We start from the raw sequence: 24938 nt of genomic DNA, 5'->3' as shown, positions 1-24938 counted from the left end.
ACATCATCATCATCGTCAGCATTAGGGATCTGCTATGTGATTTTGCAGATGTGAGTTAGAATTTATTTTGATAAACAGCTTAATTACAGGGAAAGCAATAATAGCAAATTAGAGCACACTACTAAGTAATGTTAAAAATGAATAACTGACCAGCTTCGTCCTGAATATCATTTTTTTAAATAAATTTTAGTTTTTTGTTTTTTAATAGGTTGCAAATGTACGGTATACTTTAAATGAATGCACCTTATTTCTTTTGATGTTCAATTTTAATTAATAAAGTCCAAAAGACATTAGTCATGTGTAAAAGATAACACCTTCTCTTTTAATTTTAACTTGCACAAAATAAAAAAAAAATATTTTGTGCAAGAACATAATAAAAATCATCTGATCGTACTGTAGCTGGTCTTAGTATTCGACAAATGCAACATCAGACAAACAACATCATATAGCTTTTTTTCACAGTGCCATTGTCTATTTAACGAAAATGTAGCCAAAGACAAACAAACCTGTGGCCAATACTGAGTATCCCTTACAATGTCCATGGGGATTTAAGAGGGTAAGTTGTAGCCAGGTGATGCTAATCATCAGCCCTTGATTGAATGATCATCAGCAGGTGTGCAGACCTCTATTAAAGCAGGGGCCAGGGGTAGCTCAGTGGTTAAGGCATTGGACTACGGTTTGGAAGATCCCAGGTTCAAACCCCACAACCACCAAGTTGCCACTGTTGAGCCCTTGAGCAAGGCCCTTAACCCTCAACTGCTCAGATGTATAATAAGATAGCAATGTAAGTTGCTCTGGATAAGAGCGTCTGCCAAATGCCTAAATGTAAAGCAAAAGTTTTGGCAGTGGGTTTAAGAGAAACAATTGTTGCTGCATATCAGTCTGGAAAGGATTGATTGTTGTAGGACTGTTGCCGTTTAACGATCAACAGTGAGAAGGATTCAAATAGAAAGCATTCGAGACAGTCGCCGATCTTCCCAGGAGTGGACATTCCAGAACATTCACCTCAAGGTCAGACCATGCAAAGCTCAGAGAAACACCCCCAAGAGACTGATAAAGCCATACAGGAAAAGATTACTTCAAGTTATTGTGGCTAAAGGTGGATCTTCAAGCTATTATATTGGGGGTACTTTGCATTACCCAGAGGTGTTTTTTTTCCCCTTATGGCTTTATTTTAGTTAAATAAATAATTACACTGTAAAAAAAAAAAATTATGATGTTGTTCAACCTGAGGTTTTACTGAGAGCCAATACAATCAGATGACTGTTTTACATGCACACACACAAAAAACATATAATTAGAAGAGGGGGTACTAACTTTTGAACATGACTGTATGTGTACAGATTAATGTATCTATGAATAAGTTTGTGAATGCTCATTTCCTCTTGCCGTGCATTTTTATTTAGATCCCTCCCTGAGCTGCATATGATTAACATACACCAGGTTCAGCCAGACCCTCGAGCGTAAACAGCGCACCCCTACTGCGACTCTTAACAGCAACACACCAAAGTCTCAGTAGGATCCATTCAGCAGAAAGCTCAGGGCTAGAAGATGTACTGATCTCTCCTTTATTCTCTGAGCTGACAGTACTTTTTCTGCTTCGCTCGGTGCCTCTGGGCATCTACGCCCGATCCTTCCTGGTTCTGCTGCAAGTTTTCCAACAATACTCTGCCGCTTGATCTCTGCTTTTCGCACTTCTCACTCTTCCTTAAATTCGACCAGTAAGGGATAAATAGATTGTGTTGGGTTTAAATATTAATATTTTAAATAGTGATTTTGACCATGGCATGGTGGTTTGTGCATTTCAGAAACAAAACAGTCTTTTTAGTTTATATATTGTAAAAGAAAATGCTAAAGAAAAGTGTGTGTGTGTATATATATATATAATTTTTTGTTAAGAAGAGAGGTTAGAGGAAAGTAGAGACTAGGTCAAGCTGCCAGAAAGCCTATGGTAACATATCAAACAGATCACTGTTTACAACCGTGGTGAGCAGAAAAACATCTCAGAACACACAAAATAACCTTGTGGCAGATTAATGACAACAGCAGCGAAGCACGTTGGGTTGTACTTTTGTCAGCCAAGAATAGGAACAAGAAAATATAGAGTGAAACATTTGTTTAATTACATTCGTATTCCTTGATTCATTAATTGGTGCATTTAAGTATGCTTTTATTGACATTTAGGCATTTGGCAGACGCTCTTATCCAGAGCGACTTACATTTTTTTTTTTTAATCTCATTACACATCTGAGCAGTTGAGGGTTAAGGGCCTTGCTCAAGGGCCCAACAGTGGCAACTTGGTGGTCATGGGGTTTGACCCTGGGATCTTCCGAACCATAGTCCAATGCCTTACCACTGAGCTACCCCTGGCCCTATTAATGCATTCATAGATTCATTCATTCATTCATGTATACCACTTATCCTAGACACAAGGTCGTGGGTGCCTGAAAATTCACCAAACATGGGGAGAACATGCAAACTCTCTGCATTGGTATTTCAGTGGTAGAATTCTCGCCTATCATGCTGGAGGCCCAGGTTCGGTTCCTGGCCGAAGCAGATGTCGCTTGTCTAAAAAACGTTGTTTGATGCTAGATAGATAGAGTACTTTGGGTCTTGGGTAGAGTAGTGGTTTAGGCATTGGACTATTGATCAAAAGGTCAAACTCCAGCACCATGAACTTGCCATTATAGGCCCTTAAGCAAGGCCCTTAACGCTCAAATGTAAAAAATGAGATAAAATCTACGTAGCTCTGCCAAATGCTTAAATGCAAACGACCCAAGGTGAGAATTGAACCCTCAACATTGGAGGTGATTTAATCATGAATTGATTAATTCTATAATATTATTTTATTAATTAATTACATTATATATATATATATATATATATATATATATATATATATATATATATATATATATATATATATAATTTATTTTTCTTTGATTCTTTCATTGATAAATTGATTTATGTTCTTTTATTTATTCACTTCTTTATTCATTACTTTATTCATTAATGTTCCTTGATTTATCATTTGATAAATTAATTAATTTGTTGATGTTCTGTTTTTACTGATACTGACAGATGTATAGATATCAATTAATGATTGAGATAATATTTTAAAAAATATATTAAAAATATTAATATTGCGGAGAATTTGAAAAGAATTAATTTAAAGAACTCATGCTAATATAGGTTATGCTCTTTTGCACCTTGCATGTATTGTTAGAAGGTGATGACAGGATGTTCTGTATATTGATAAATGATGATCTTTTGTTTGTTTGTTTGTTTTTGTTTTGCTAGAAAGGAGACCACTTTGTCACTTCGCCATTAAGTCTCGAGTACTTTTTACCCAAGATGAAGCCAGTTTCAGTAAAAATGTAGAAGTGCTGCTTAACAAACCATAAAATTAATCACATTTCCAAGCAAAGCAATTCTCTTTAAGTGACTTCCTTATAACTGTTACCAGTGCGGTCCTCCGTGGGAATATTTTGTACTCTTTTCAGACGGAGAGGAAAATTAAAAATGCTGTCGAGTTAAATTGGTCGGGTGAAATGTTTCTCTGTGTAAAGTCTCATTTGATATTCATGGACATATGGTTCAGGCCAGAGCACGCAATCAAACTGCCCTATTAACAGTTTAGCTAATTTTCTAACTGCAGTTTGGATAGGATAAACTGTACCATGAATTAAAGAGGGTATTAGAGCCAGAATAATTAAACTCATCACAAATATTTCAGTATCAAAGTATTTAATGTCTTTCAGAGTTTCATATAAGCCAGATGCACAAGGACTTTTCTATAGAGACACACTGATACAATAGTAGATCAATATTTATCAGACACAGTCTTTAACTTCTTGAGATTTCCTTCTCTGTAATGACTGGGGAGTGTACCAAAAGTTCTGCCATTCTCAATAGAAATCTCAATTGTTGTAAATACATTATGAATTGTAATTCATTATTTTTTACTACTCTGGTTGTCCCGAGCCAATTTAATTCAAATAAGCACATGCTTTAATTCGATGATTCCTGCAGTAATTAATGTTTCAGGTGGGAGCAATTCTTTGAACCTGATGCAGAAATGAGGAGCTTCTCATTTCTTAAACTATCATTTAGGATGATGTATCCTATGGTCACGAAAGAGATGTTACTGTATTCCAGAAAAGTCAAATTATCATCCTAATTCAAGCAACAACAACAAAAAACCTTTGAGAAAGAAATGTTTGGCCAAAAAAAAAAAAAAAAAAAAAAATCTTGAATGAAGATGACTTTAATGCTTGGTGGAGTTGCACTATACAGTAGAAACAGCTGTGTGGCCATAAGAAAACCACTTGTTAGTGAGACGAATAATAAAAAAAAAAAAAGCTTCAGTTTGTTATGGAGCATAAAGATTGGACTTTGACACTATGGAGAGGTCTGAGGAGTCCAGATTGAGCCTATTCTAAAGCGATGAGTGCGTCAGGGTAAGAAGGGAAGCGCATGAAGCGATGCACCCATCATGCATAGCTAGAATGTAGCTTTCAAAGCCTTTTCCCCCTCCACACACACATAATGGCCAAAATACAGTAGATACTGTAGGCCTACAACTTCAAAAAAAATAAATAAATAAAAAAAACCCATTTAAACTTTGTTCTCGTTCCGAGCTTTAATCTTGATGTTGTATCAAACACAAATCAGAAAATAATGTGGTATTTTAGGACTCTTGGCATTTGGCATTCTTTGTTGTTTGGCCCCCAAGGCCATCATAAATCTAAGGTTATGGTACAATAACATTTTATAGGTTTCTAAACACAGTGATCATGCGGCGCATTACAATAAAACCCACAACTCTGAGACTATACAGGGTCATGATCTCATGAACGGGGCTAATCAAACAGATATTCACGCATGTGCTCGAGTCGGGTGCGAAGGTTAATGTTCCCTTAGGAGATAAATACTGTAAGACAACAGAATTTATTATAGAATATAGACAAATTAAAAGGGAGAAAGCTTGGTGGGTCTGGTCTCCCACCTTGCAATGGGAGAGGCGTTCATTTAGTAGTTTATTTTGTTTTTCTTATACAATTTGATGTCATCCATTCATTTTCTCAGTCGTTGATTATTTTTGAGTAATCTAATAGGTCATTAATCGCCTAATTCATTCAATGATTCATTTATTGATTCTTGAGTTAGTGGTTGATTCATTTTTAGACTCATTTATTCATTCATTGCTTAATGAAAGATTTGTGTTGATTTGGTTTATTCACGCATTTATTGGCTAATTCAATCATTCTGCTGTTCATTCATTCACTGATAAGGAAATTTAAGCTCTCTTAAATTAATAATTCCTTCGTTTGTTCACTGACTCATTTCTTGATGCCACTTGTCTTTTAGAGAAAGAAGGGTCACTTTAAATCCATACAAAGTTCAATATAAAGGTTCTGAGTGATCACATTTAACTCATGATGAAACATTTCCCTCCTGATGGGCTTCATCATCTTTACCATTATCTTCAAACCACCAGCTGAGTGAAGATTTTTAATGAAGAATGCCGTTCAGCATGCATTACTGTCTCAGAGATGTTTATCAAATTTAATATCAAGGTGCATTAAAGCTTTTCTGGCTCTCTGTGATCTCGTGAAAACGCTATACGATAGACCCATTATGCTCTTTTTTCCTTTAATTTGGCACTTGGGTGATAGATATCCTATGACCTCTAATAGACGGTAATTCAGTGCTTGGTAACATCAACATGCTCGTCAAACCTGTGTGTGATCACGGAGGGAGCAATTACAATATGCAGCAACCATCTGTTCAGCGACAGCCATTGCTGATGGGTCACACCAGTGACAGCATCTAAGCCGGAGCGTATGCTGTGCTAAGAGCACCTGAGGGAATCAGACAAGCTAGAGAGGTATCATGCCTGCCATCTGCGAGGTCAGCGGGACAGAGCATGCTTCCCATAATGAATTACACACACAGACACACTCGCACATATTGACTTGCACAAACATGCGCACAGAAATTTACATATTCTACAGTATGAACATGCAATCTGTGTTGTGTCCAGAATATATCCCAAATATTCTATAATAATAATAATAATAATAATAATAATAATCTGCTGGTCATTGATTACTTCCTTGATTCAATGAAAAGGGATATTTTGGGAAATTTGCTTATGCACAGCTTTCTTAAGGTCCCTCCACACAGCATACCGGTTGGGTTGAGGTCTGGAGTTTGACTAGGAATTTTCAAATCCCCAAAAAGTGTTATAAAACAATTTCCAAACAATTTACCATTCTACAGTAAGAAATATTATTCACAAGTAGAAACCATTCAATACTGTTGAACTCCAAATTCTTTGGTTATATATCAGTTTCACGGGTTCACCATAATATTTTACATACCATCTAGTCCCCCAGACCTGCGCCTTTACCTACTGTAAGGCAAATCTATTTACAAAAATGCTTGGCTATATAAAGAGGTTTTTAGCCTAGACTTAAATTCTGAGACTGTGTCTCGAGTCCCGAACATTAATTGGGGGACTATTCCATAACTTTGGGGCTTTGTAAGAAAACTGCTACCAGCCCCCTGTTGTAGTTTCCATAATACGTGGTACTAACAAGCAGCCTGCACCCTCTGATCGAAGTAGGCGTGGCCGATCGTGAGACACTAGCATTTCACTCGGATACTGCGGCGCAAAAAACAATTAGGCAAATAAAATGTTTACTTATTCAAGTTAATCTTTATAAGGAGATGATAACCATCATAATTACATAATGTACATAACCAACCGTTTCGGACACATTAAGAAAAAGCTGAGTAGTCCTTTATGAATTCAACCTAGAAAGCATTGTCCTTGGGAACAGTTCCGTGTCCCACGAGGCGTAACTCCAATCTTTACTCAATGTTGAACTGCTCTATCAGGGACACACGCGCTTAGAGTAAAAGCTTTAAGTCAGTTACACCGGGGATAGGACAGCAAGACGACTGAAAAGAAAACGTGACACAGTTCCTTTAAAAAAAAAAGCAGTCTGAGGAAGTGCATTTCATCTTACATCTACAACTTCACAACAGCTCGTATGAGTCAAGTTGTATTATGAAGCGTTATCATTAAAGCTAAGGCTAAGGTTAGTGTTTCCATCTGGTTTCATGACTATTAATATTATTTTGATGTTGGCTCTAACTACATCAAACTCTTAAAATTTGGAAGAATTTAACATTCATTTTAGGAATTTTCTTAACCATGAAGCAGATAAATAAGTGTACAAATAAACAAGTTACACGCAAAAAAGAAAAAATAATTAAAAAATGCATGACCTCCATGTGGGTCAGTGAAGGAGGTGTGGCCTTTTTGTTTCAGTGAAGGAGGCGTGGCCTCTGTGGGTGCCTGTCCCAGGAAAGAAGGCGTGGCCACCGTGGGTGTCAGTTTGAGGTAGGGAGGAAGGCGTGGCTTCTGGGGGTGTTGGTCTCAGTGAAGGAGTCATGACTTCATAAAAATATTTAATAAATGTAATTTAATTTAAAAAATCGTAAAACACTGACTTTTTTAAATTTAGCGTTAAAATAACCTAAAAACTGTATTGTAATGAATATTTTCCCATTTCGAATTTTCAGACATTGGCATGCTGACCATGTACTATATCATGCTCGCTGTTTCGTTCAGGAAAAGCCATACACACCCCTACTGTTTATCCACCTGTGTTCCCCTTTAACACAACATTTAAAGACAGAATATCTTCCCCAGATGCAATACTTTTTCTTTTGTATTAGTTTCAGCATTTACCATAAATCCTGCTAATCATTTTTTTTTAGAGATTCAGACTCTTACAAACCCCTCCAGTGGCAGAAATCACACATTCTGTCCTCGTTGCAGTGAAGTGTATAAAAAAAAGTAATGTATAGAATATAATCAATGAATGATGAGAATGAAATGGGATTTGCATTGTCCAACAAGGGGCCCTGCAATGCATGTTAATACACACACACACACACACACACACACGCACACGCACACGCACACACATCTATATCATCATAGTAAGTAGATTAATCTGTCACAGGCCTTTTCAAGCATGAAGCTCAGTGACATCCTGAGAAAAATGACTGAACACCGAAGCCATTATTATTCTTTTGTAGCTCATTGAGGAATCTAATCTGCATGCTAAAGAGAAACAACAGTCTACTGTACTGGGATAATTCATAATTCCATGTCGCCTATGTGAACTGCAAACGTACGTTCCTTTATACAATCACCAGCAATAGTATTAAATCAGGAATAAAGCACTTACAGGATTTAATTAATGAAAGACTGATACGTCATACTCTCATAAAAAAAAAGTGAAGCACTTATTAAAATAATTTGGAAAATAAAAGCAAATGGACAAGGCTTTGTATTATATTAATATTCCTTAAAGTCAGAAATCATAATTATAATATGAGGGTGAGTTAAAAATGATCCACATTCTGGTTGTAGAGCTTAATTAACCCGTAGAGAAGACATCATTTTTCGACATAATTGTTTTTCAAAACACTTCGTCCATCTGTAATCACTCGTTCATATTTCCTCGTTAAAAATGCGCTGTGAGCCCCGAATGCACTGCTGTCTTCACTTCTTCATCAGAAGTCAATCTTCTTCCTCGTACTGTACTGTAGTTCTGCTTTCAGGGGACCAAACAGATGAAAGTCTAATGGAGCGACTATAGGGCTATAGGGAGAATGCTTTAACACCTCGAAACAAAGTCTTCGCAGATTGTCGACAGTTGACACAGTGTGGGCAGAAATAGTTGTCTGCCTTTTAATCCGAAGTTTGGGCTTCGGCTCTTTAACAACCTTTTCACTGTAATGAGCAATGTTGATACTAACCCTTGAGAATCCCAGAAAACTGTCAGCATCGATTTTTTTTTTTCCAGCTGATGACTGAATTTTGAACATTGAGGATGTTTCCTTTTCATACTCTGCCGTTTACTCTCAGGCTCGTAGTGATGAAACCGTGTCTAGTCATCGGTAATGATTCTCTTTCACCGAAGAAACTTTTACCTTCCTTAGAGTATCGGTCCAAATTTTATTTGTAGATATCCAAACGTCTGTTTATGCTCTTCTGTGAGTTGATTCATTACTAGGTACACTCTCAGACTTCAAAAAACACACAAATTACAAGCAGTGCACCCATTTTTGGCAGTCCCTGGGAAGACAGTAGCCTTGAGTGGAAAGTGCTAATAAGACAGTGTGGCCAAGTTTTAGTATAACCGGAGTGTGGATCATTTTTGACTTATTTTTTGTATTTTATGTTAGAAATTTTCTGTTGGTTCCAACATTTTTAGTGTTAAGTCTTAAAGTTTGTAAATATCGTATAATGCTGTTTTAAGAGTAAAACCTAAAAACCCTAAGTTGTCTATATGTATTACACCAGGTTTGGCTAACCATCTTACAAACTACATTATGTTTCCTTGTACACATTAAGTATCATGAGCCACTGGAGGTTCAGTAATCTATAAATCTCTAATCTCACTCGCTTTTACACCAGCCCTGATCTCTGTCCATGCAGCTGTGCAACCCGATGTGAAACTCAGACCCATCTGGAGTGGACTGTCATCATGCTAATCTGCTTAGTAAGGATTAGCAGGAGGGATGCTAGCACCAGTCTGTCTATTAAAACAGTCCAGATTGTGTTTGAAGAGGTTTCAGTAAGTAGGTTGAATCAACACGACGGCCCTTTGGGATGTGTGAAGCAAAGAAGTGAAAAAAGTGTTGCTGTTTTAACAATCTGACTTTTTTGTTGACACTCACTGTAGCATATCATAGTACGGTCAAATAGTGTATGTAATCCTGTATTAACACCAACACGTCAATCGTATTGCCCTTATTGTGATTTATTTCTTGTTGGTGTGGTGTGAGCGCCGATGGTGTCGTTCGTATGTGTTTACCATCCGTTTATCGTTTTTCAATTCTGATGAAAAAGAAGAAAAGCCAAAATTTATTTTAGAGAACACAATAAATGAATTTTAATATGTAAATGAAGTGGAAACGTGCCCAATTGAAGTCTGCCAGGCTTCGTGTTAGCTTTGTTAGTAGCTCAAACTAACTGCACTGGCTACTGTATATACTGTCCATTGTAGACCAACTAGGGACTGTGGAGGGCAATAATAACCATTATGTTTATTCCATCCTGTACGACCGTGGTCAGACCTCCGGTCAATATTTACATACTACGGGAAATTTAGGAATGCTTATTAGCCTAATCTGCATGTCTTTGGACTGTGGGAGAAAACCGGAGTACCCGGAGGAAACCCAAAAAGCACTGGGAAAACATGCAAACTCCCTGCACACGGACCCTGAGGCGGGAATCAAACCCAGGACCTGAAGGTGCAAGGCGACAGTGTTAACTATTCATCTCATTTTTTACTTTCACCTTTTTCACTTTCACTCCTCAGTTTTTTGTACTTTTGCTTGTTTTTTCACTTTTGCTCTTCAGTTTTTTTCCTTTCGCTCCTCTCTTTTTAGTTTTTCATTAACTTTCAAAAAGTGCAAAATAGTATTCCCATGTGTTTTATTTTTCACACCTCAGTTCTTTAATTTTCGTTCCTCAGTGTAAGGGCCATATTTAATTTCTGTAATTTGTTGTTGTGTTTATTAAATTTCAATTTATTAGTTAATTAGTTAATAGCATTAGGCATTACGTCTATTAGTTAAGCATTAAGCATTAAGTATCATACTCATAATTTGTATTGTGACATCATTTCATGAGTTGTTCTGTGACATCATCTCACAGTTATGTATCTGCATGTCTATCACGCACGTTAGTTGTTCAGTTGTTGATAAAGGGGTCATACAGCACTACATGCACTATTTCAAGCTGTTTGGACTGAACTGTGTGTTAGGAGAGTGCGTACACAACCACTCTACGATGAAAAAGAGCCGCCCAGTGTTTTTCTTTTACAACAGTAACATCCCCCTTCTGAAATCAGGCCAATCGCAAAAGCCTTGCCTTGTGACGCCACACCACAAGAGGGCGTTCCTACACAAGTTGATTGACACTGGTGTTTTAGCAAAGACCCGCCCCAAGTGAGAAGACGCTGTCGGCCATTGTTTTTTCGCCGCTGGAGCAAAATGACGCCTAAGCGAGTGTTGTGTACAGTTGTTGGGTGTAATAGCGAACACCTCAGTCGGCATTTACTACCGACATCTGAGCCACTGAGGACGCAGTGGCTGAATTTAGTTTTTAAAGCTAATGTCCCCGCTGATTTACCTAAATGCGTTCATGTTTGCGATAATCATTTTTCACCAGACTGCTTTTGTTGTTGTTGCTCGCGGCAGCGCAACAGCCCGTTAATTCATGCCCATGCAGTGATGAGAAAGACAAATCGAGTCGATCATGTCCATTCTTTTAATTTCTGCGTTGTTAGGCGATATTACAAACTTCCGCGTAGGTTCCGTACTTAAATCAAACCAAAAACGACTGAAGAAAACAGGCTCGGGCTCCATATTCCATAGTTTTCCAGTTTGGACTGCATTACCCACAAAGCACTGCGTTGTGGCAATCCTTTGTGGGTAATGCAGTCCAAAGCATTGCCCGCACTGGACTACACTTCCGTCGCTATACCCGACGTGTCACGCCCCACAGAACGGGGGGGGGAGGTGCGGTCTCAGCAGAGGTCATGAGCATTTAAATTAGCATGTACTGAAACAGGTTGCTGAGAACAGAGCTAGTTTTTACCAGGTAAAAGTAGTGTTTTTTTTACACAATCCTTTTGAATTTTTAATTAATGTATAATACAAACTTTTCATTAAGACCCTAAAGATCATATTAACATTTTAATGAAAAATATAATGTGTAGGACCTTTAAGACACGGAATAGAAAGATGTGGAGAACACAAGCTTTTGCCCGTGAGACAGTAAGCTAAAAGGATACAGTAAAATGAGTTGTTGTAACTGTAATCTATCGAAGCTATAGAACACAGCGAGCAACTTGTCATGACTACAGTGGATTTATGCAAGAAACTGTAACAACCGTTGTACTTTGATGTTGAAAATAAATAAAAGACAAAGAAATTAACGACACGTCTGGAGTTGTGAGTGACACTGTGTAACAAAAGACACGCGTCAGAACTTGTGAATAACATGCACGTACACTCAGTTTTTCACTTTTGCTCATAATTTTTTTACTCACTCCTTTTTTTTTACTTTCATGCCTCAGTTTTTTACTTTCACTCCTCAGAATTTTCACTTTTGTTTCTTAGTTTCTTTCACTTTTGCTCTTTAGTTTATTTACTTTCATGCTTATTTTTATTTCTCATTTTTTTACTCTTGCTCCTCAGTTTAAACACTTTTGCTGTTTTTTTCTCACTTTTATGCCTTAGTTCTTTTACTTTTGTTTTACAGTTTATTTATATTTTTGTATATCATTTAATTTCTTAGTTTTTTCATCACTTGGTTGGAAAAAAAATATCTGATTAAGGAAAAAAGTTGGGACATGGGAGAAAAAAAAATCCTTCGGGTCAGACTTCCTGGTAAAAATTTGAAAACCGCAAGAATACCACTGCTTATAAATCAGGACAAGATATGCTATGATACATTTTATTTGCTCTTTCCTTATTTTGATGCTGAAAGACTGACCTGGAAGTTTGAGTTATATGATCTTGATTTTTTTTCCCTCTTGTGTCCAGATTTTTGTATTATTATTATTGTATTATTATTTTTTTATATTTATTATTTGTATTATTTAATGACTTGCACATCAGTTTGATTTATTACGGCTTAATTTTTTCAATAAAGAACAAATTAGGCACAATTAAATATTTTACTTACTACAAAATTACTATTTCTTCATGGGTACCTATAGTATATTTCTTCATCATTGAAGGTCCAATAAATAGTGCACCTCCTATTCCTATAAGTATACTGTATGTACACATCAAAATACTACATGCACTAATTTTTGACTACAACCCTAATATCAGTGCAGAAGATGTATCATGTGAGCATTGCCGTGTAATTAATGAATTTATTCCTTTCGGATAATAGAGATGCTAAAACAGCTGACATCTTCTTTTCAGTTTGTTACATTTTATTGAAAAATGACACGTATTATCTAATTACACTGAAAACAATTTGGAGACTAAGCAAAGTTGATTAAATTAACCTTTAGAAAATGGCATCCACATTCTAAACATCAGTTTTCACTTGGTTTAGCAAGTCAACCTTTTCCCTTTTAATGATAAGGAGAATCTTGTGATATCGAATCTTTAATTAATCTTTACCGCAACATTAAGCATGATGGAGTTCTGCGAAGTGCTGATGCTTTAAACTGCAAAAGAAATGTCAAATCCTGATGAAGCTCCAAGAACAGAACCAACATTTCTCTTGAATAAAGCCCTTAATTTAAATGGTGAAGGAAAACTAAACATGTTTATAACCCCCATCATCTTGGTGTGTACTCCTGAGGCAGCCCGCTGTGGTTGCTGTCTCTGAGTGCCTGATCCACCACCTTAATATAACTGTCAATCAATCGTCTCATGTCTGGGGTAAAGGGGTCAAAAGTGGGCCGGCGAGCGCCGGAGCGTTTGAAATGGCCATCCTTGTTGGTTTCGGCGCAAAGCAGGCGTTCCTCGCTGGTGCTGATGTTGAGAAAGGAGATAACAGAGCGAAGTCTGGGCACCAGCGACTCCTGCAGCTCTTCATAATGAAGCACCAGCAGCTTGTGGCCGAATCGGAGCCAGTCCAGAACGTGAGATGCCCACCAGGACGCGTAACTGCCTACAAACTCGGGCCATTCTGCACAGACACACAGATATCTATTTAATTCTGCTGTGGCTTAATCGACTTTAATTAAACTTTGCAAACCAACTAGCTTTCTTCTTTTTTCATTACAGAGATAAGAGCATTGATCTAGGCAATGAGGAAGTAAAAACACACTTTCTGTGGTGCTGTTACTGGAAAAGAATCAATGAGTGAGTTACCGGTACAAAACCAAAGAATATTTTCTAATAAATTACATCATTTTGTTTTATTCTTCTTATACTAAAGCACTTTCATTGAATGACGAGTTGTACTTTTTCATTTATCAATTTATAGTTACAGTTAATGTTATGGGAAGTCCATAAAACATAAAAGGTAAGAATGTTAAAACTGCAAAGGGAAAATTAATCAGCACTGTTGACCAATCAGAATCCGGAATTCAGAATCTTTTTTTTTTTTTTTTTTTTCCCAATAAGGCAGTGACAGTAACGTGGCGTGATGCTGATACCTTTGCTCTTCCAGTGCTGGTCCGAGGCGTAGCCGAGATGTCCTGCGCATTTGCGATTGAACTCGGCCATGAGAGAGCGGTACGGGTTTCTGATCAGCAAGATGGCCGAGTCGTACATGTCGATGTCGCGCTTGCCGCTCTCGTGCGTCTTCACGCAGATGGTGCGTCCGCTTTTCCAGTAATCCTTCTCACCCTTGAAGCCTGAGCAGAAGGAGGGAGGTTTGAGATGTGACGCATGAAAGAGACGCAGTGAATCTCAGTGACACGGCTCATTAACAAAAGCACACAGTTTCGAGTAATCTGAGTAATGGAGCTTCTCCTTCTCATGCCAGACTAATGACATCAGGTCAGTGATGGATATGAGCTGTTTGACCTACAGCTTCGGTTAAATCCCTCGACTACTTGCTTTACCTAATAACTATTTTATTTTTTAGTTATTTCATGGTTACTTAGAGAGAAATGATGATGTGACATGCATCACATACTGTACATTGAAGCCAATAAACAGAAAATAATAATAATAATAATAATAATAAAAATAATGTGATGTAAAATGTTCTGTCTATAAATTAGCTGTCTATATAATCGTCTAATCATTTATATAGCCGTGGCCTCCATTCTTGGGCGATTTTTCTCATTTCTCTACACAAGTACCAAAGGTCTGTTCACTTTTTCTATCCTATTTCTTACCCATGAATGAGCGAGTCTTTACAAGGTCGGTTTTAAACCCACACCACTTAGATTACTTTTTAATGCTTTTTGGTTCATTTAATGATTTGACAAGTAGCAGGAAGGACCAAAAGTATCAATTTCGATCAGATTCACACTTTAGAAGCACAAAGTAATGTGTGTAAAAGCCTTGAAAGAAGACTCTTGCCTACCAGCTGCACATTAAATGGCAAATTCAGAGTTCGGATTAAACTAGAGTCAGAATCAGAGTTTGGTAGAAACATGTTGGAGCTCTTTGCTATCTGTAGGTCACAGTACCTGCATTCACCCTGATTCTAATATCACAGTAATATTGGGAATAATAGATCAATCAGAATAAAATGCTTCATGTGACCACCTTACGGGAGTTGGCCCAATCAGAACAAAAGGGGCGGGGTTAACCTTTAATAGACCATTCAGTAGGTAAATAGTACCTACTGCAAGGGTGGGTAAACACTTAATCTGATAATTTTTCTCTCATCAGAATAACAAAAATATTGTTTCTACGAACATTAGGTGATGTGATGAGTTTCCAGGAGTACATTTTTGCTTTAATTCCTGATCAATACTCAATGAGAACAACTTTTTCCCACTATGTTTTCGCTCTCTTCATCTACTGGGTCTCTTAATGAGGAAGGAGAACTGAATGTAGTAAAGCATCTAACCAATCACAGACGAGACTGAATTCTTGTAACCAATCGTAATGCGGAAGCAGGATTTATTAGACAAGATATAAAGCCACAAAAACCTCAAAACTGGGAGGAAAATTTCCAGCAGATTGGGTTCATCATAGTGAGCAGAACTACTTTGCGCATGTCAGCGAAGGTTATATTTTGATTTCGTGTCTTTGAATAATGGAAAGTGCATCTTCAGTACAACAATCAATCAGTCAATCATTAAGAGGTTCATTGGATGGTTAATTGAATGGTCTTGCTTCCTTTAATGGTCTCAAGTGCACATGTACTGTACATGGTGATTCGATGTGACTAAATTAAGTTTGTTTTCAAACACCAATCAACCATAACTTCACAATGCAAAACATTAAGTTTTTTTTTTTTTTTCTTTTTTACATTTTTAGGCATTGTGCGACGCTCTTATCCAGAGCGACTTACATTTTTATCTCATTATACATCTGAGCAGTTGAGGGTTAAGGGCCTTGCTCAAGGGCCCAACAGTGGCAGCTTGATGGTTGTGGGGTTTGAATTTGGGATCTTCTGAACCGTGGTCCAATGCCTTAACCACTGAGCTACCACTTAACCATTATGTTCCCCTTGTCCCACTAAGAAAGCTCTGAGCTCTGGCCTTTCAGTCCATGCCTTCACCTCTGGGGGTTGGGGGGGGTATTCTTTAGGTCCTATGGGTGCTCTGGGTTGCAGGTGGGGCTTGTTTGGATCAGACTTGTTTGTCTAGACTGAGATCTGGGAAATCTGGAGGCCAGGTCAACAGCCTTGGGATCTTTGCCATGCACTCTCGACTAAAGTGAGAAATTTAGATCACTGGCTCTTTATCATATCCACATTACCCCTGTTCTATTCAACTAATTTTACAGTACTCAAAGTTCCAACTTATAGTTCCAGTGCCAACATCCAGATAAGATTCCTGGTTTAATTAAATGTACCTGGTTTATTTCAATTCTGCATGAATTATTTAATCTAGTAATTAGAAACTTTATTTAAATTAAGTTTAAACTTGATTGTCCACATATTCTCTTATTTCAGTACGCAAAAATGTTCTCATTTGATATTACTATAACGTAAATGCATTTAGAAGAAAATGTCTGGTCTGTTTACCTCTGTTATAAAGTGTGCCATCGAAGTAGTAGCTGCCTGTGTAATATCCGGTAGCGAGCTCAATCAGGTGTCTCACCCAGGTGTTACCTGCTCCAGGAAAACTGGACAAAGCCACCAGGTGGCTGGATTTTTCCGGCAGGAATCTTCGCTCTGTGCATCTGGAGTCTGCGTGAGGAATTTATCGCTACGTTATTTATCGACTAAATGTTTCTAGAAATGTCGCAGAAGCAGTAAAATTGTGAGGACTGTAGATAAACATGAGTCTGTTTAGCAGTTGTTTTTGATGTACATACTGTATATGTTTATACTTTTAATTTCTTCATTAAAAAACAACAATAGGACAAAATGAAAAACATGAGAAATGAGAAAGTTCACAAAGCAGTTGGTTAGACATGTCAAAATAAAATCTGATAAGTGCTGTCTAAAATCTAGCAGCACTACAAATAGAGCTGATCATCTTAACGGTTTATTAAAGCATTCTTTGAAAATCCTTTTATTTCATTTGTTCCGTTAAAAAAAATAGAATATGAATGAGATTTGAGGGCACTTGCGGAACGAGCGTGGGCACAAAGGTTATTAGAGAATATTTATAGAACATGCAAAAGGAAAGTTCTTTTCCACTGAGTTTATTCTGATTTTTTCCCCTCTATTGATACATTCACATGTATTCATTTTGTATCAACAAACCTCTGCTAATTAAACGTTGTCTATACAGTATACAGTACATCTATACAGCTTTATATTCATATATTCACTTCTTGTCAACAGGCAAGGCAGGTAACTCTTTGGGGCCTCAAGCCCCTGTAGGGGCCCATGAGGGTGAATAAACAATCTTTTGAAAATAAAACTGTGAACTTTGGAGGGGAAAAAAAATAGGTTTACGTTACACAATGTTTTGCTAGTGTCAGATTATTTGTAAGATAATGGTAATGAATGCTGGTAAATTTGCCACTTGCAAATCTTTGCCTAGGGCCCAAACAGACTCTGGAGTCTGCAGTGTTTCTATGAAAGTTTCCATAATTTATTAACTCTTTAAGAACTTGACACGGGTCTCAGAGCTGAAACACTCGTTAGATAATGTATCTTTACATATAATAACTAAACAAGCTACTACCTACAGAATAGGCAGGAAATATAACTGACTTATGAATTATGATACAAAAAAAAGCTCATTTTTTGTTTTTTGTATACACACATATACACACTAGAGATCTATTTTAATGCCTATAAATGTTATACCTATGTCTATTTATGCCTATAAATGCCCATTTTATTATGTTTTCATGATTTATTTAATGTGCCAACAATTCCTTTCGAAGGAATTTGTGACAATAGCTGCTATAAAGCAAATGACAACAGGAGCAAAACTGTTTCACAGATGTTCCATGATATTTAATGTAACTCTAAATAGATTTAAAAAATTAAATAATGTGATGTGATATTTCTTTAATAAAGCACCACCGAGTAAATTGATTTGCTTCCCATAATTCTAAATTACTTGCACAATGCCATTCTACATTAAAAGGATCGACAGGGCACAAACTTTTGCACTATTGCACCATATTAAAAGCTCTATTCAGGGAATCATCCGACATGTTCGTGTTCGATCAGCACTTGGTGTGGCTCTTACCCTGCACGGGCGTCTGATAGACCTGCAGGAAGTACGGGCGTGGTTTTTCAGTTGCCAAGCTGCTGTTGTTCGGAGCACAGTGTTCTTCGATCACTGGATCATGGAGGGAGAAATGTGGAGTAGCATAGCCGCAGAAACACTCCGGAACGCTCAGCATGGCTAACGGAAACTCCTAACGAGAAAAAAAAAAAAGAAAGTGTGTTGAAGAGAAGTCACGTGTGGGGCATCTTCAATTTTTCGTTCGTGCAATTTATTCAAATAGCGATCTCTGTATCATTACATACGACTGCATTTATTTTTGGATCCCATTAGCCTGAGGCACTTTCAAAGACCAAAATTAGTTTCTCAGCTGACAATCAATTGACCCTGTGGGCAGAGCGTAGCAAAAGCGTTCCCATCTAACCGCCGGTTCTCCAATTACTCTGGAAGAACACCACTCAGCAAGCAGCGTGCACAATTGATTACAGCATTAATTGATTGTCTTAAGGGCTACATTAATGTTTAAACAAGCAGATTGTTTTGCACAAGGGCTGCAGCAGAAAATCTAACTCGAAGAAGCGCTTAACTCTGGGCACGGACGCCAAGACAAAGGGCAATCAATGCTAATCTTCCAGTGATATAAACACTCAAATGAAGCGTAGCAACGATTTGGAAAAGGGGGAAGAAATAAAGCACGGAAGGAAGACCTTGTCCATGCAGGCCTCGATGCACATCTGGGACGTGAGGTTGGGCTGAACCGCGCGGATCAGAGACGCCGCGGTCGTGTTGTCGGGTCTTCGGAAGCAGCCACGATAGCGGACGTTCCTGTCTGAAAGGCAAGAAAAGAACATAACTCAAAAAAAATCAGGTTTATCCAAACACAATGTGTTTCTGCAAATGAGGAATAAAAGACCAACAAATACATCTGTTGATTAATCTAAAGAACAACTCATACAGTAATTACAATCAAATTATAATTAGTTTACTGCTGATGCTGTGAGCAGCCACGTTGAGAGACCCTCCTAAGTATCTCAGTATTCAGTCGGCTTTGTTGTCGTTGTTGTTGTTGTTGTTTGTTTTTCCTTAGTCAGCAGCGGGACATTATCTGTTGAGGGTTACAATCAACACTGTGTACAGTAAGTTGCCCTAAAATCATGTACGCTAATTTCTTCGTCAATCAAGCACAGATGAACTTTGTTAGATTCTTCAAGTTTTCTTCTTAAAAACAGAGTTGCGGTTAAAATATTTCGTAGGCCGTCTATGGTCAAACAAATATGTTGCACTGAACTTCCATGAAATCAAAAGCAGAATAAATCTAAATTGATCTGCCTCAAGGCTACACGAGATACTCCAAAAACAGGCTGACTGAAGGCATGTCTGCAAATCTGAAATACCAGAAGTGTTTTCATTCTTTCATTTGCTAACAGAAAATAAAAACAAAACAAAAAAAAAAGAAATAAAAGGAAAGGGCTACTCGTCCTTCCTTGGACTACGTTTAGAAGGCACTGAGCATGGCATACCAGGAACATCTGACAAGTCCTGGAGTCCTGGAGATGCTCTGACCCAGTTCTCCAAGTTGCTTGTTACACTTGCCCATTTTTCCTCAAGTTCTAAGAACTCACTGTTCACTGAGTAGCTAATATATGTCACCTCTCGCCATGACAGGTGTGACTGTAATGTGAAAAACAAAGTTTAAGAAGTATTCATTGAAATTTTATAACTATAAGTTTGGATTTAAAACTAATTAAAAGTACATTATTGGATTAATTGAATTAATGATGCACTGAACCTGTCTGACCCATCCTGGTGCCCCACTTCTCGTTGGAGATCTCGTCACATGCATGCCCCGTGTGTCTCTTTGGAATGCGTTCAGTGTCTGGAGACGGTTTCATTTTAACCATGAAGACGGTTCTAGCCTCGACTGATGTTGACAGCTGTTTCTCTGAGGACTTGACTTGACTCGATAGTTCAGGACTGGGATTTCCTACGAGTCTACCTGAGCCTCCAATAACTACCTGGACTCCATATTAACATTAATTAACATCAACTGTTATACTGAACTGCCTTCCACCTATCACTCAGTATGAATGCAGATCAATTCCTGCTTTCTGTTTTACCCAGATGAGGATGGGTTCCCTGTTCAGTCTGGTTCCTCTCAAGGTTTCTTCCTATTACCATCTCGAGGGTTTTCCTTGCCACTGTCGCCCTCGGCTTGCTCATCATGAACTATCTGACCATTTTGATTTATACACATTCACATTCCATATAAACTTAAATAATTCTTTTGATTGTGTAAAGCTGCTTTGCGACAATGACAGTTCTTAAAAGCGCTATACAAATAAAATTGAATTGAATTGAATTAAGAGGTGAAATGAACCCTGCGAGAAAAAGAAAAAAAACGGTACTAAACTGTATGTTTGCTTCTTGCTAGCTTTGCTCTATTAAACATATACATTTTACTGTAATTTTTAAGCAAAACTTTGGTGTTGCATGAATTTTTACCACTTGTGCTGGTACCCAGTTTAAACAGAAAAAGCGACACCATTAATGGACCAGTAACTTGGTGATCGACTTGCTTAACACGCTTTCATCAATGATACTCCTGATTTGTTCAGATTTTTGCCTGGGGTGTGAATACAGGCTTGGGACGTTCTTATCAGACACATCAAGTCGCATCTCACACATTTCCAAGAGCACGAATACTGCAACTCCAGATACTGTACAAGAGCTAGCATGTGCCAACCTGCCTGAGGGACACGCCATGTCACGCAATACCCATCAGCACCTCTGTAGAATTAACTAGATCCATTTTTTTTTTTTGCCGCTCCAAATAATTGAAGCCTCGAACGGGTTGGAACCATGTTTGATCTTGTGTGGGTCGTAACAATGAAACAACTCCGAAATTATTACACACGCCGCCTTGAGAACTACAAGCTGTGCGGGATTAGATGAGAGACTGTGGGGAAATGAGAATAACCCCGACGCCATGGTGACACAGGTGTGTGTGGGATTTATTAAACACCTATAAATGTTGGTTTGGCTTCTGCTGCACCAGAGTGAGAGAAGCACGACTCAGACATATGGCTATTCACAGAACTGAAGCCAGAATCTAGTTCACCTTCTGGATAACCTCTATTAGGCGAGGTAACAGCCGTGTAGAGTGTGTATGTGTGTGCATGTGTGTTTGTGTGTGTGCTCGTGTGTGAATAATGAATTTGCTATTCAGAAGGAAAACCTAACATGTGTTAAATGAATGCAAAGACAAGATTGTTTGGAACGCATGTCAGAAAAGGGTCAAAAGTCATGCTTTGGAGGTGCGCATTCGGATTCCAGGGCACAACAATGACTTTTGTGAGTGGGAAGTGGTCAGATATGATGCCTGCAGGACAAAATAAAACAAAACAAAAAAAACCTGTAATGTAATGGAAATAAGAATTGAAGTAGGTGGACTGTTGATTTCAGGGATTTATGATTTTCACTTAATTCCAATAGCACGAATCTTTATTGTCTCAAGCAGCTATATCTCCTAGAGGTTTAAAAGTATAAAAATCTACTGAAATCTTTTAAACTGAAACCTATTAACCTATTACTACTGAAGTCTATTAAGTACTGACATGTTGTGCCACTTGTTCTGTTGATTGTTTCAATGCCACGTCTTGTACAGTATGTCCTTTGCTCCGATCCAGCAGGAGGTGGAATTGAACCGACTGCCCCAAAAAAAATGAAAGATGACGAGAATATGAAGAAGTAGTGATAATCTCACAAAATGCTAGTTTTTGCAAGTATATTGAAGACGAAGCACTGTCGCCTTGCACCCCCATGGTCCGGGTTCGATTCCCAGCCAGTGTCGTTTCCCGTCTCTGTGTGCATGGAGTTTGCATGTTCTCCCCGTGCTTGGTGGGTTTCCTCTGGGTACTCCAGTTTCCTCCCACAGTCCAAAGACATGTAGGGTAGGTGTGAATAAACGTGCGTGTATGAGTTTGTGCCCTGCGATGGATTGGCACCTTGTCCAGGGTGTACCCCGTCTCGTGCCCTAAACCCCTGGGATAAGCTCCAGGTCCCCACGACCCTGAATACAGGATAAAGTGGTATAGATGATGAGTGAGTGTTGAAGACGATGCAGGAGGTAAATCGACGCAGCTTAACGGAAGTGAGTTTACCTAAAAGTATGGATCGGTTCTCAGTCCAAAAGATCGGCACATCATTTCCAAATGAAATTATTTATTTTTGAGGCAAATGGTACGGTTTATATATGATTTTATTTAGGCCACACCCACTTGAGATTCAATTCCGAACACAAATACAGAAATTTGAAACACTACGCAGATAAAGAGACAAAAGGTGGTGTTGTGTTAACAATTCTTGTTTGTCATTGTGGCTAAAATGGAAAACCACCAAAAATAAAAACATATAATAATAACAAATAGTCTACTCAATTTTTCGGAAAATGCTCTAACCTTGCCTTGGCGATTTTCTACCGATTTCCCATTTTGAAACTGACTAAGCGAGACCTTGTGCTATAAACTTCAACCACAATGGCTTCCTAATAGTAGCGCTGTCTTTCTGAAAAGTAGGATTTCATTTGGTGCTCTTACTCAATATTATGACCAGGTGTCGTGTCATTGAACATACTGTAGAGCGAGCGTAACCTGTAATTTATACTGATTTCTAAAATTCATTGCAGACCTTGCTGCCAATCAGAAACACATTTTTTTTTCTTATAATAGTCAATAGTTTATATTGAAACTCCATAACACTGGCTGCTGCTTGTCATTCAGGGAAGTCTGCTACAGAATAAGAGAAAGAGAAGGACAAGATATTCAGCTATGAAGGCTGGGAGAGGTGAAGTTAGCTTATTTCACTCTTTTACACAGCTAATACCATGCATCTTTGTTCCAAACCTGATGGGAACAAAAGCAGAGGAGGAATCTGATGATTCATTACCAATCAATCTGTTGGTCTCGATGATGTCCTGGAAGAAACTGAGCTGGTCTGGGAGTAGAAGATTGAGGACTGGCCAAGTTTAACTTTCCATAATGTTTATGAAGGGTTTTGCCTTTGCGGAACAAATTCGAGGACTTACTTCCCACTTAACATCAATAGTTCATCTAATCACATTTGACTCCACTAGCTTTTAGGCTAAAAACTGGGATACAACAAATCAGGCATCAGATATTAGTCTAATGCAGTGCTTGTTTACTTGTAAAAATGCTCTGATACTGTCATCCGATACCGGGAGATACTCTGTGAAATAAAGCCTGGTGTAGATTTTCACGCTAATAAAAACATCACACAAAATCTCAAGGTTTTTTGAAGACTGATAACTGCAATCAAAGAAAAAGAAGAGGGCAAAATGTCCAGATGAGGAGCTACAGAATATTAAAACAATACAAGGACCTTGAAAGCGACCCTTAAACGTAAAACCTAGCTTGAAGTGTTTGTTGATCGCCACGGACATGAGCTAGGTGAGAAAAGTGTCGACACTTGTGTCGACACTCGATGCTTGGCGTCTGAACATAACAACACTTACCCAGTATGTTGTACCTGACGATCAGACGCCGTCAGTTATAAACAATGAAAGATTTAGACACAATAATAACTCTATTTGCAGCTGCAGAGTCAGGCTTTTAGGTACTGAAACTTATTCTAGTCTACTCCACTGCTAATCTAATCAATCCAGAGTTAACTAGTTAATGCATTTAAAATTAAATAGCCAATTTTATAAAGAACATACCTGACGGTGCAAGTGTATGAATTCACATTAAGCTATAATGGCACGGTGGCTCAGTGGTTAGCACTTTCTCTGTGCACCTTCAAGTTGATTCCTTCAGGTCTGTGTGCACGTTCTCCCTGAGCTTGGTGGGTTTCCTCCAGGTACTCCAGTTTCCTCCAACAGTCCGAAAACATGCAGATTAGACTAATTGGCGTTTCCAAATAGTTTGTAGTGTGAATGTTGACCAGAGGTCCTACCACAGTTGTACAAATGGGAATAAATACAACGGTCACCATTGCCCTCAACGGTCCCTAGTTGGACAGCAGAGATTCCTAGATGGTTGGATGGATTTTAACTATGGACAAATGGAGCCATGATCAAATGTTCTGTTACACAACTTCTCTGGTTAATTAATACTAATTAGTACTACTAGTACTACTTTACTCTTACTGATAGACTGCATAGCTACTAACTGCCTCATTATATGACTTTCACAATATAAAATGGTGATAAATTTCAGGAAAGAAAAAATATCAGCAGAAAAATTTCATTAATAAAAAACACATTTTAAACTCTTCCAACTGCGCACATACAGTGAGGCAAAAAAGTATTTAGTCAGTCACAAATTGTGCAAGTTCTCCCACTTAAAAAGATGAGAGAGGCCTGTTAGTTTCATCAGAGGCCTGTAATTTTTATACTTCAACGATGAGAGACAAAATAGGAAAGAAAAAATCCAGAAAATTACATTGTAGGATTTTTAATGAATTAATTGGTTAATTCCTCAGTAAAATAAGTATTTGGTCTCCTACAAACAAGCATGATTTCTGACTCTCACAGACCTGTAACTTCTTTTTTAAGAGGCTCCTCTGTTCTCCACTCCTTACCTGTATTAG

The 24938-nt window shown here is 38.0% G+C and overlaps 1 protein-coding gene across 1 annotated transcript in view; it reads right to left on the bottom strand.

The window, feature by feature from the left end:
* Positions 1-13065: 13065 nt before the first annotated feature.
* The window catches only part of LOC128532726 (WSC domain-containing protein 1), a 39631-nt gene continuing 27758 nt past the window's right edge, over positions 13066-24938 (bottom strand). Inside the window, exons 5-9 of the mRNA XM_053506826.1 lie at positions 19040-19161; positions 18354-18525; positions 16724-16888; positions 14226-14426; positions 13066-13753 (exon numbers count right to left, since the gene is read on the bottom strand). Coding sequence (XP_053362801.1) covers positions 13401-13753; positions 14226-14426; positions 16724-16888; positions 18354-18525; positions 19040-19161 — 1013 coding nt within the window. The 3' untranslated portion in view covers positions 13066-13400. The remainder of the gene's footprint in view (positions 13754-14225; positions 14427-16723; positions 16889-18353; positions 18526-19039; positions 19162-24938) is intronic.

Source organism: Clarias gariepinus, chromosome 11 (genome assembly GCF_024256425.1).
Source record: "Clarias gariepinus isolate MV-2021 ecotype Netherlands chromosome 11, CGAR_prim_01v2, whole genome shotgun sequence".
Lineage (NCBI taxonomy): Eukaryota > Metazoa > Chordata > Actinopteri > Siluriformes > Clariidae > Clarias > Clarias gariepinus.
This window is presented reverse-complemented; position numbering and strand designations above follow the sequence as displayed.